Source organism: Ammospiza nelsoni, chromosome 3, assembly GCF_027579445.1.
Source record: "Ammospiza nelsoni isolate bAmmNel1 chromosome 3, bAmmNel1.pri, whole genome shotgun sequence".
Taxonomy (NCBI): Eukaryota; Metazoa; Chordata; class Aves; order Passeriformes; family Passerellidae; genus Ammospiza; species Ammospiza nelsoni.
Genome location: NC_080635.1, coordinates 29,000,664 through 29,014,008, shown reverse-complemented (window position 1 = coordinate 29,014,008; position 13,345 = coordinate 29,000,664). Strand labels below are relative to the sequence as shown.

Below are 13,345 nucleotides of genomic sequence, written 5' to 3'. Positions count from 1 at the left end.
TTGTATCATGATGAAATACCAGTGCTGAAGCAGAAAAAAAAATACAAAACAAAACAACCTTTGGAACCCAAGCAAACAGTGATCTTTACCTGCCCAAGGACAGATTAAGATAAACAAGACATGCAAACATTAATTTTTTTTCTATACCTCTTAAAAAAAGAATTTATCAGACAGCAGTGAACAAAGTAGAAATAATATGGTTGGCTGGACAGACCACATGGTCCTTGTTCTTGTCATCATGATTTTCTATATACTGGTAAATCAACAAAGTAATCTGTACTGATTTTTTTATTCTGATACTTTACTGATATCTGATACTGATAAAGTATGATACACTTTGCTATCATACAGAAAACAGGGCACCTACCATACAAAATCTTGCTGTCAGTCTTTTTCAGGTAAAAAATAAGAAGCCCCTCATACCATTAAGCATCAGCATTTTGCACACAAGCATACTGTGTTTTATAAACTATAGTATCACAAGCAACACCAGAGATGTGTTTTCAGAGTACAGAGTCATCAAGACAAAGTACAGTGTGGTTCAAGTAGTTATAATTTTCTTCAATAAGATGTTCTAAAAGCTTATAGCCAGGACAGTAATTTTGAGAAATATGTGATATTTTTTATCAAGTTTGTATGTGCAGTGTTTCCTGCTGAATCCATATGGGTCATGAATGAAAAGTATAACCAAAATGAGACATTGTTTACATACATTTATTCAATGTATCATAAATAATGAATGCAATAAATATATTTACATAGATGTATATTTATTATATGGGAATAGAATAGAATAGAATAGAATAGAATAGAATAGAATAGAATAGTTCAGTTGGAAGGGACCTACAACCACCATCAAGTTTTACTGCTCAGCCACTTCAGGATAAATTTTTAGTCAAGTTTTTACTTTGAAACTATCTTACTGTTTATTCACTGATAAAAGAAAGTGTTCTCTGAAGTTCCATCTAATTATAAAGGCACCAACTAAAATCTGGGATTGCAGTAAAATTAAGGCTTGCAGGGCAAAGATAAGAATGTGCAGGGTGTGTGGGGAGTGTGTGTGGCTTCACTGGCCAAGTCAACTCTGCTGTGACAGGTAGGAATCCCACCTAGCTAAGTCCCTTTATCTTTTTCACAATTTAAGCTCTTTTGGGAGAGGTAGATCCCTAAATATCAGAAGGAAAAGTGTAATTCTGTATAAAGCTAGCTTCTAATGCCTACCAATAGACAACTCCTGTGTCTCCATTTAAGCACAGAATTTAATGAGCAACACAGAATAAAAACTGAAGAAAAATTTGCACATTTTTGCTGTTTCTATATGGAGTAGTATGAGTTCCAGCAAAATCACCAGTTACTTTTTTTTCCAAATGGGCATTTTTCACTTGGTCCTTTCTGGGAAAAAGAAAAATTAAAATTAATTTTTAAAATTATTGAATAATACTAACAGGATCAGACAATTAGAAGGAATGAATAGTCAGTCATATTGCTGCTGAGAACATAAAAAATGCCAGTTTTCCCATGAGTCTTGAACTTGATCTGCTTATCCTTTATTTTCAGCTCTGACCAATGCTTTTTCTTTCTGCTGTTTATACTATCAAGGTTTATACATTTTGTATAAACAGGGATCTGAAAGAACACAAGAAATATAGCAAGTGATGGATGGAATAAATTGACGAAAGAGAGTTATGATACTTTACAGACGTAAAAGTTATTTTTGAAAGATGAGAGGGAAAGAGCAATACAGAAGAGAAGTGCACTGTAAGAACATGATGTACAGGGACACCAAGAAGAGGTGAAAACAAATTAGGGGAAATTTCACGGTTCAACAATGACATGTTATTGATGTCGCACAGGAGAAAAAGGAGGAAAAAAGGACTAAATTCAGAAATGGAAAGAAGAAAGAATAAAATACAGAAGAGAGCACATTGATATATTTGGGAACATTACCACCTTCTTATTTTATAATTAGTTGTCACAAAGATCAACGTGTTCTACAAAGTGCACCCACTTTGGCAACATACTAGTGAAAAGTAATTTTGTATTTTCTTCTGGCTCGAAGTATATGATACAAGGATCCTCAAGGGAACTTGGATGTCAGCATCAAATAACTTACTGCAGCTTGATATAGGAGCTAACAACTGGAGCCATATAAAACAAGCAAACAAAACCTTACTGCTAAGTTCCTATGGAAAGAACAGCTCAGACAGCTCCTAGAGGCAACATAATATATATGCCTGCCCAGAGTGTTTTTACACAAATTTGTTACCATCGACTCTGTATGATTTTTATTGCAGGTTTTGATTTGTGCCAGCAGCTCTTTACTGTCAGGAGTACTAAAATTCACCCAAAGATACTTAAGTCTAGAAATGCATCTAGGAAAATGGTTATTTCCTTTAACAGTACAGCCAGCAAGTAATTCACTAACAGGACAGAATGGAATATTAATCACACCATTCTGTGTCTCACAAAGGGGGAGAAAATATAATATTCTCAGTGTTGAGTGTTAAAATCTAGCGCCAAACACCTGGCCATTGTGACAAATGTTTTCAAAGGAATTCCTTTAGACAACTTCCCATTTGACTGTTGTGAATCTTGCATGTCAGGCACCTCCAGACTGAAAAGGCAAGAGACATTTTATTTTAAATAGTCAAAACCAGTTTGCAGTAATAGTAGGACAATAAACAAACCATTAAAAATTCTGTGGAAGTTATATGGAAAAAGTATTTATTGGGGCTAGAAAGTATAGATACTTTCATAACACGATGTAATATTCAATATGTATCATGGGATATAGCAGAAGCCCAAGGAATACCCTGCAGTACTGACACTGCTATTGGTGCTTTGCATGCTATTTACTTGGAGCTGCTCAGCTGCTAACACCCTACAGAGAGCAAAAGGCAATAGTTGTGCCCTCTCTAACATGGGATGTTACAATATGAAGCAACAGCCGTATGTTACAAAGCACTACTGAGATAAAACGACATCTGTACGTAGCACAAATTAACCAAAACCCCGTCTTACCGTGATATTGGACAATTGGCAAATAAGCTTTCATCACAACATTCTCTTCCTTGATCACAACCATTTCACTTCCTGGCATTTCACTTTATTCCAACAGAGGTATCAAATCTGGATTTTCCACAGACAGATGAAGCCTCCGAAGGAATGCAAAATGATGGGGAAGACGCATGGCCAGGAGGTTGCTGTAACATCACCTGACTGTATAGGCAGCAAATAAGAGCCAGGTCTGTTATGGCATTAGTAATTTTAGCCTCCAAAAAATACATACAATAATTTTGTCTATCCTTTTATTCCAGCCTGGTTCCATTTCAGTGAACGACCATGGGACAAGGAATTTCTTTCTGCTGTAGTCACTCATATGGTAACAATTTCAGGAAGAATCCTTTCACATCCTAGACCTTCTGTGTAACTGAATAAGTTTGTTTGTACTTAGGGCACACCATTTTGGCATTTTTTTCCAAATGGTCATACCCAGATCATTGAAAGAGATATTTTAGGAGAGTTCACTTGTGTTAGGTGGGAAAATAGATAGGCTGAAATATGCAGAGAAGTAGTGTGTTTCTGAAATGAACCTACATCACCAAAAATTACTATTAATTTTGTCTCATGTTGCAATACCCAGACTGATGATGTCTATTCTCTACAAACATTCATCTAATGTCTTTTCCCTTTCTTTTCACACTCATTTTCAGGAAAGTCTACTTCCTTGGCTTAAAAATTCTTAAGTATTTGAAGGGATGAAATACATAATATTTTGAGTCCACCACTCTCATCTTGCAACTTTAGCAACTGTTCTAACGCTGGACTCTGCATTTTAAATGTATTAATTTTCTTTTGCCATTACGGTGTTGAAACTGGCTTCTCCTGTCACCAGCCCATGAGAAAGCATGTACACTCTCTGGAAGGTTCAACAAAGAGATTCAGCTACTGATAGCTGGCAAAGAGGGCACCCACTAAAAAGATGAAAAGACTGATGATCACACTGTTTTACTTTTGTGGGTAGTGTCTAATAGCTTACTGACCTCCAAAGGTGAAAAACAACATTCTAGTGAAAGCAGAAAATTGTGAATCTTTAAGTCAAACAATTAAGTAGCCGTGAATAACAGAACTGTAAGGAATGTTACTGGGTTTCAGACAAGTGTTCTTGGCCAGGCGAGAGAACACAAGATGGAGTAGCTGATTTTCTTCTTTCATTAGGAAAATATACCCCAAAAATGTATCACCTGCTAGGATCAAAATGTTTCTAGATTCATTTACTCCATTACCCAAGTGAACTCTCTAGAGGATTAAGCAATAGTTTCCCAGTCTCATATGGACTAAAGCTAAAAGCTTGGTAAATACTAGTTTTATCTCGCAAACCATAATTTTTAATTGCTAACACACATAGGAAAGGCATAATCCTCCACTGATGATATCATAGTCTACTGCCATGGAAATGACAGCAATATCATAAACACAGGTTTAAGATGACCTCACTTTCATTGGAAAGAGGGAAATTTCACTAGAATGTGAATGACATTGGGAATAAGCACACAGATACCATTCAGTGAAAAACTCTCTTACTAGCCAGTTAAACTACAGAAGATGGAGACAACAGCTACACTTCCAGCTGAACAGAAATAAGGTTCTCCTGGCCAAACACTGTGTTACCACCTATGAACCTTTGAACAGAGAGCCCTCTGAACTCCTGTCAGGGTTCCCCTTTGTAAGTTCACCACACCACAGAGTCAAATCCCTGCCCTGACAGGCATACAGTTTAACCACAAGAACATGAACAAAGTATGGCTATGAGAACCCAGTGTAGGACCTCAGAGCAACGCTGTAGCTGGAATGCTTCCTAGAATGAGTAAGTACTTCAGAAGTGGGAGGAACAGAACTCCACAGTCTCTTGAAGCACACAAAATAACATGAAGTCAGACGTAAATGCAGAAGTACGATCTCAGTGTGGCAAGTGCTAAGCATCTTGGCATCATCTCAGGAAAATACATATATTTAACCTTCAGCTCTGAAGTACTCGAAGAGGAGTCAAACAACTCAAGGATTGGAAGCTGAAATTTGTGTGTAAACTTTGTTTTGCCATGAGTTAGGAACGTTGAGTACTGTGCTGGACCCCAAGTCAAGAAAAGAAGCTTGAACTGAGAAAAGGGAGTGGAGAAATGTACAAGGCGATAATGATCTCACTTAAGAAGAACCTTTTATCTTGAAGGATCTCAAAGCAATTTACAAACTTAAGCAGACCAGACACTGCAGCTGGTAGGAAAAGAAGCAGACAGCTGGGAATTCATTCATGGGAAGGAGGAGGTAACAGAGGACCCTCTCGGTGCCATATCTTCCAAAATAGTGCTGCTGGGAGAAGACAGCAGGACTAGAACAGAGCTTTTCCTTGAATTTTGCCATGCAGCTGTGCGATAAAATTGCAGAAAGCAAGCAGATAGGCAGAGCTGACAGAAAGAGATGCAGAAAAGCAAGGGGCCTTTGGACAACTGGGGACATGTCACTGTTAGGACTGTAGTTTCCCTGCTTTTTATCTCAATTTCAACTCTTTAGGTAGACTCTTCATACTTCCTGCAGTAAAAACTTTGGTCGTTCCTATACTTTTTGTCCCTTTTAATACTTTACTCCAATTCTCTTTACTTATTCCTACCTTTTTACAAAGCAAACTGCCCTTCTTTCTGTCCTCAAATTGCAAAATGTTTTCCCAATGCATAGTAGGGTAAATAGTGCTGTTCTTGGTGACTGGGATTCATGCAGTACAGGCTTGACTGTAGTACCACATGGGGCATTTTTTACTTAAAAAGCGCTACTAAATACATACTATTAAAACTCAACATGATAAACGAGTCTGCAAAACAAGAGGCATATAAGTTATTGCTAAAATGGAATGCCTCTGGAAGTAAAAACAGTGCCTAATTACAGTACACAGTAGCATAGGACACAAAATGAAGATACCAAATGAAAGGGCAGGGACATTTCAATTAAATAGAATCCAGAAAGCAACATTTTTGTTGTGCTTAACTTAAAAGACATTGTTTGACCACTTTCACATTCATATTTCCCAAGACTTCTAAAACTTCCACATTTCCATTTAGGAAGGGGAGGAAAAAACCCGTTTTCATGGATAAGAGCCAAAGACAAGGGCTGAGCAGGTGTTCTAGCACCACCAGTCCTTCTCAGAGAGGGCCTACAGCATCCTCTGCGGCACAAACAAGAGTTTCTTTCAGAAGGTGCCAGCTGGGATCAATGGCACACTGTCTCTTGCTTGGGGTTCATAACCTCAGTTGCAAATGCAGCCCTTGTAATGAGTTTAAAAAAGCCCCTGGTGGCCTTGCCCTAGTTATTTTGTGTCAATTTAAGAAGCACCCAAGCAGACATTTTCCCTCCTTTTCCCCTCTCCAATATTTTGTCATTTTTTGTTAGAGGAACTTTGTTGGAAACTTTCAAGTCTGAGGTGTAACACTGAATACCTTTAACATGTATTTAACTGTCTCACCCTAAAATGAACTATCACACAGATTTTGCTGGAGGAGGACAATTTAATTTCAGTTTGCAGCAGTGAAAATCTTCTTTTGATATGAATGAGCTCGGATCAGGTCCTGTACCAACAGTGTTTGGGCCAGTAGAGATACTCAAAAGCTGTATATGCACAGATGACAATTTTCTTACTGAATGCCATTACTGAAGATTTCATCAACTTGATTTTATCCCCTCTTTTTTGGGGGTGGCCAAAGACACAGCTTCTTCCTGCCACACAAGAGAAGGCAAACAGGAGTTTTTCAAAATAGTTAGGTTCTCTAAAATCAGAGCAGAAAAACAAAATACTAAGCCTGTACCTCCTGCATTTAAAATGCACCCAAATTTTGCTAGGTCAGAGAAGAAGACAAGGGGCAGACAGCACTGGGTCTGAAATCAAGCCCAGATTTTTCACTATTACATAAATGAAACAATTCACAGATGACACATTCTCTCATGCCTTGATGTCTTTCATTGGATCCAAAGATTAATTTCCTCAACTGGACTAAGCTTGTATTCCTTCACAGTTGTGCTTTCCCATGCTGCTGGCAACGGCAGATTGACTAGAATGAGGAGTGGCTGCTGCAGGGGAAGCATTACAGATAAAAACAAAAACACAAATGAAATGGATTTGAAGGATTCTAGAACACTTCACTTCTAGGAGAAACTGAAGAGCAAAAAAAAATCAAAACAAGGCAAAACCATTAAAAGTTGGTGACATGGATGAGAAATGGTGGAAAGGAGAACATGTGTGAGATCTGGAAACAAAGCAAAGAAGAAAATGAAGTCATATGTGAGATTTCTTCTGATCACTCCAAAGAAACGTAAGAAAATTCCTTTTTCACATTCCCACCAAAAAAAGTATGCAATTATTGTTCCAAATACTGCACTTCTGAAAAAGAAGGTACAGACATAGTTTTGGATCGTGGACATTTCCAATGTGCCAATGAGCCATTTACTTCAGCACTTGAGCAGACAATAATCACCACTAGAGACTTAAAAGGAAGACACAGACTCTCACTAACGAGGTACCTTTGCCATTCGGCCCAAGCAGAGGTTGTGCTCCGTTAGCAAAGGATTTGATGTGTTTGAGATGTTCATACCAATGCGCATTTGTCACCTCTGCCACTGCAGATCAGCAACACACTACTCTGTATGGAGCTCAGTGCTTTCTCTGCCTTGCTGAGTGCTTCAGTCAGTTGAGTACTTGCAGTGATTATTAACGGTGGTTGTTACAGCAGGGGCTGGAAGCAGAACTTTTAGTTCTACTCCCTAAAGGGAGTGAAGAAATGTGATGAGAGAGGAAAGAGGTCCACAGAAAACTAAAGACTTGAAATCCTGAAAATTCTAAAAAATGCAGTTTTCCACTATTTGGACTGTGGTGTCATTCTCTTGAGTTAAACTGAAAGACTGTTGTTGTTGTGACTATCCAAAGACTGTTTTTCCATCTTACATTTTGTTCTATGCTTCTGCTGTTTTCAATTGCCATGCCAAAGTTTCCCCTGTTTATTCTAATTGTTTTAGTGTGTCTGACTCTCATTGGCTTATATGTTTAGTCTTGTCCTGATTTAATATGAATTAAAATGCCAATGCCACGACCAGTCTGCAAATATGAGTCAGAAGAGAAACTATTTAAATAATACTGTGGATAGTACCCGTCTGGTTTGATATCTAGATCATACAGAATAATGCTGGTTTTGTTTTCTACTACTATTGCCTGCTATTGCCAATGCAGTGTTGATTGTGATTGTGACCACAAATATGTTTTGCTCCTGGTCCTATTAAGCCAAAAGAGTGTGGTTTACTGCATGTATGTACGTGAGGTTGTTTTGATCATATGAAGTTCACTTTGGAAAACCCGCATTCTGCCACTGCAGCGCTACAGGACAATGAGAGAAGAATTTCTAATGAGAACAGTGTTTTAAAAGCAAACCACTGGGGCCCTTCCTTCTAGAAGAATTTTAAGACACACTACCCTTTCTTCTGAATTTGATTATTTCTCAGAATTACATCTGAGTATCTGTCTTCAACTAAAGGTCCCTGTCCTTTTCTGTCTTGGTCATTATGTAAGATTCAGCACATTTAAAACTGTACATTTCCATTTCACATAGAGGTTGCACTCATTTAAATCATTAGTTTACTGTACTGAGTAAAACCATTATATGCTAATTCTTTTTTTTCATGGTGAATCTGGCTACCATATGTCCAGTGGTGGCTTCAAGCTTTTCCGTACCTTGCCTCTACAGACCTGGAAATGTTTAATATTTAAGTCTGCCACCACCATTTCAAGTCTGACCCTCTCCAGTCAGAGGGCCAAGGTTGTGTCCTAAAGGGCCAACAGGGTATTTTACCAGTTTGAGTTATAACACAGCATTGTCTAGCTCTGGCAGAGTCTCAATCGATGTAATTACCTTCTAAGAAAGACAGGCTTTAGTGTTGAGTGGTGAATATGCCCATTAAACACAACATACACAAAAATGTGTCCAGCTTCCTCTGTGTAACTCTCACAAATTCATTAAGGCTCCTCCAAATGGGTGATAGGCATTTAACATGATCATTCTTGTCCATGTCTTTTATAAACTGAAACATCAGCACAAATGACAAACTCACAAATCCAATACTCCTTCATTCCAGCTGAAATGAACCCTAGCTTTATATCCAGAATATGCAGCCCCCTCTAAATCTCATATACAAAGACAGTCAAGAGTTATGCTCCTGGAATCTAATCCTAACCCTAATGTGACAATTTTTGTATTTCACACAGCTTGTTTATAGTTTCCTGTTCCACCTAGGTACAATCAAGCCTACAGCTTAGTACTTTCCGGGAATGTTATCCAGATTTTCCTAACCCAGGATACATTTAAACAATGTCTAAAGGTGCCACATGGAAATTTTGGTCAGATTAAACTCTTGCCAGCTAAATTTAAACATACTGTTCTTATTTTATTAAGTCCCTGAAGTTCTGTGCTAGCAACAGAAAGAATGAAGCCATCCCTTCTTTTCCAACTAAAGCTGATTAGCTTATCACTTATAAAAAGCCCTTTCAATGCTACTTAAAGCAGAGGCTAATAATGGTGTCAGATATGTACTTGTGGTCACATTTGTACACTTTAAGAAACCCTCTCAGCTGATTGAAAAGTGAAATGGCTTTTCTTCAGCCACTTATTCTCAGTGTAACAGCATCTGTCACTCCAGCCCATGGTGTAATTTCTGGTTACAGTATGGCCAGTTAATATGCCTTCAAATAAATTACTGCATTTCTATCATATCAAACATGCAGCCAAAAAAAAAAAAAAAAACAAACAAAAAAGAAAAAAAAAGTGTAAGAAGTTTTCTTGTTTGTTTGTTAAAGTGTCAAGAAAATCCCAAAGCTGCAGTTGTCAGCAGTGCTTAAACTGGCAATTTTATTACTACTTTTCCCTCCACATTTTAGACAGACAGGAAAAGGAATGTCTTGAGGTTAGAGCACCAAGTTTTGCATTTCAGTGCGACGTCATAAGCATCTGAGAGCTCATTCACACATAACATCAAGATCAGTTTCACAGTTCTTACTCTGACTTACTAGGCAACTATTCTACTTGGAAAGCTGCCAGTATGTTCTGCAAATTACACAGAGCATTAAATCTTTCTGACACAGGTTCTATGATTATTTAAGGGACTTCATCATTTCTGCAGCACAAGTCTATGCCTAAGCAGTATTCACTCCTCAGTTCCTCTAATCACACGTTCTGCACTTTCTTGACCCACAGGCTTTGGTATAATTGCCTGTCAATAAAGGACTTTTTTTAAGTGCAGAATTCCAAGCAGGACAAGCTGATGCTGTCCAGATACATACACTTTAAATCCTATTTTAACCAAGTCTGCATGTAGAGTAAGGAGATGTGTTTAAAATAGTACAAATCAAAGACTGATTTCCAACTTTATTGGGACTGACAAGGCCAGCCAGTTCAGGTTAGAATTTGCATTGTGAATTCTTGCAATTTTGCTTGAATTCTCCTTTATTTAGTATTGACTACAAAGCCAGGGCTACTGGAACCAAGAGCTTTCATGAACTTCTGTACTTCCAATTTTCAAAGAAGTTCCCAAACCTTACCTACGTACAAAAAAGAAAAAGGAGGAAAAAAAGACAATGAGACCCAAGTATTTAATTTGAAAAACAAAATGCTCAGAAAACAAATAAAGATTTATTTTTAATCAAAATATTAAAAACTTTTAAAATAATTAAAAATAGCTTTGGGGTTCAGAGCTGCTAAATTTTTGAGGTCTTCCTATATGCACTTCTTGGATATAAATACCTTGGGAGGGCCTCCCTTTTTTCCTCAATCTCATTTGAAAGTGTCACACAAAATGTTGTATGCAAGTAATCAACTTTCAACCTAGTGATTCATGGAGCTAACTCTGGTTTCTTTGCAATATTAACCTTACTTTCTCACTTTTCCAGTGGAGACAAGTGTGCTTTGAACTGACAACGTGTTACGGTTGACCAGCTTGATTTACTTTCATAAAATCCTTTCAGACTCCCGTGCTGATACCGAGTGTCGGAGCTCCAGGTTTCCCGTGCGGGCGCCTACGGAACGCTGCTTCCCTGGCCAAGGCCAACACCGACCCGCCCGGTGAAAACACAGCTGAAAACACAAACCCGAGTCTCTCCTCTCTCCCGAGCCACAGACAGCTGATCAAAGCTCCGGCACGCAACGCGTTCAAACCTCTCCCCGTTCCCACACTCTTATTTCAAAGCACTGTTTGCAGCTGACATCACCCGGGCGAGCCGCCCCCCCCAGCCCTTCGGAACGGATAAGGCTGGAAGCGACCACAGTGGGTCACCTGGTCCGGCCCCACTGCTCGAGCAGGGTCATCCCAGGGCACAGGAGCGCGTCCAGACCGTTCCTGAGCGTCTCCAGCGATGGAGACTCCACAACCCCTCTGAGCCATCCGTGACGGTGCTCAGTCCTTTCCTCTGCCGGGGCCGAGCGCTCCGCCCGCCGCGCTCCTGCCCTGCCGGCCTGGGGAGCGACGTGACACCCGCCTGCTCCGGCCCGGCCTAGCCCGGGGAGGCCCGGCGTGCCGGCGCTGCTCCCCGGGCACCGTGACGCCCTGCGCTCCCATGACCTCAGGGTCGCTCCGCCCAGTGCGGGCAGAAAACCCGCACCCGGTACTAACCTGACCAGGTCGGTCATACAGGATCCCACCACCACCACCTCCGCGGCCATGGCGCCGGGGCGGCCCTTGGACCCTGACCCTGACCCGCCCCGGGCCCCGCCGCGGCTTCCCGGGTTGCCATGGGCGACGGGCTGCCCGCGGGGACCTTCGCCCGGCAGGGCTGTCCCTGCTGAACGCCTGCTGCCACGACCGCCCCTCTCCCGTCCCCTCTGTCCCGCGCCGCTCGGGCCGCGGCCCAACGGCCGCCCCACAGCCTGCGCGGCGGCGCGGCCCGCACAGGCACTTGCGGCGGACGCCAATATCGGGCCGGTGAAGACCCCTTCGGCCTGGGTGGGAGCGGCGGCGACGGCGGCGCGGGGGGAGCGGAGGCGCGCACGGTGCGCGGCGGGGCGGGGGCGCGCACGGCCGGCGCGGGGGCGCGCACGCCGTTGCCAAGCGGCGAGTTCCGGCCGCCGTAGGTAATGGCGGGGCCGGGACGGGCGGGATGGGGCGAACGAGCCGCGCAGGGAGAGCGGGAGGGAGCGCGCAACGGCACAGCCCTTCAAGGGCCAGCGGCGGGCGGAAGGGGACCCGGCGCCGGGAGGCTCTGGCCCGGAGCCGGAGGAGGCCGGCGTTAGCACCGACGCTGGGGCGGGGCGGGGCGGGCGCAGCGCCGCGGGTGGCGGCACCAGCTGGGGAGGGAGCGGGGCTTGGCCAGGGTCAGTCCAGAACGGGAGTGGACGGACGGAAAGTTCCCCCTGAGTGTGGGGAGAGCTTCTCTCCTCTGTGCGTGAGCACTGGAGCAGATTGTCCAGAGAGGGTGCGGAGTCTCCATCACTGGAGAGACTCAGGAGCTGCCTGAACACAATTCTGTGCCTTGTGCTTCAGAATGACACTGCCTGAGCAGCGAGGTGGGTCCGGGTGACCCGCTGTGGTCCCTTCCAGCCTTACCCATCATTCTGGGATTCCGTGCCAGGGCTTAGGTAACCTGGTTGTTTACCCGGGGCTCCGCAGGTGCAGACTGCTGATCGCATTCCATGGATGTGTTCGGGCACGGCTGCAGGAGGCGGCGGTCGTGCGTCTCCTCCTTTCCCCGCTCCCAGCTAGACACAAACTCCCGCCCCCAAAGTGAACACCACGCAACCAGCCACGCCAAGAGGGTTAGACAGGAGAGCTCCTGTCACGCCTCCAGGTTTCCATCACAATATTCACCTTTCCTTTTTAAATCTTCCCGTAATCCCCATTATGGTATGGCCGGTGGTGGAAGGACAGAGTGTCTTGCATCCCCAAGCAGAGCCCGGGACTTCATGGTTACTGTGAAGCCTGTATAACATTTGCCCGAAGTCACAGTGATAGCCAGCTGAATCTGAAAGCATTCAACTCTTAGTGTGTTTGCTTCTTTCAAAGGTTTTGTTTTGGGAGGAAAACAGTCCAGTGAATTTTGTTTTTCTTTATTCCCCTGAGTTTGTTTGTGTTCAGTTTCCAGTACTGTGGGAAACTTACGCTGAAGAAAAACAATGTATATGGCGACTTAGGAAACTGGTACAAATTGTGTTCTAGTTTGTAAAGCCCTTTGTTTACAAAATAAATCAGTGAGTTTACTTGATAGCAACCCTTTAAGTATTGTGTATCTGTCTTGGTAAATGGAAGGTACTGTGATTTTAAGAAATGATGC

The 13,345-nt window shown here is 42.2% G+C and overlaps 2 protein-coding genes across 4 annotated transcripts in view; one reads left to right on the top strand and one right to left on the bottom strand.

Moving 5' to 3' along the window:
• The window catches only part of RBKS (ribokinase), a 75,668-nt gene extending 62,948 nt beyond the window's left edge, over nt 1–12,720 (bottom strand). Inside the window, exon 1 of one of the 2 annotated variants that reach the window (XM_059467427.1) lies at nt 12,622–12,720. In XM_059467427.1, coding sequence (XP_059323410.1) covers nt 12,622–12,704 — 83 coding nt within the window. In that variant the 5' untranslated portion in view covers nt 12,705–12,720. Of the gene's footprint in view, nt 1–11,691; nt 11,918–12,621 lie in introns of those variants that run through there. The other variant, XM_059467429.1, reaches the window with a different exon arrangement.
• BABAM2 (BRISC and BRCA1 A complex member 2) overlaps nt 11,537–13,345 on the top strand; it is a 161,437-nt gene continuing 159,628 nt past the window's right edge. The window contains exon 1 of one of the 2 annotated variants that reach the window (XM_059467426.1): nt 11,537–11,699. The gene's annotated coding sequence lies outside the window, so the exon portion shown is untranslated. Of the gene's footprint in view, nt 11,700–12,086; nt 12,150–13,345 lie in introns of those variants that run through there. The other variant, XM_059467425.1, reaches the window with a different exon arrangement.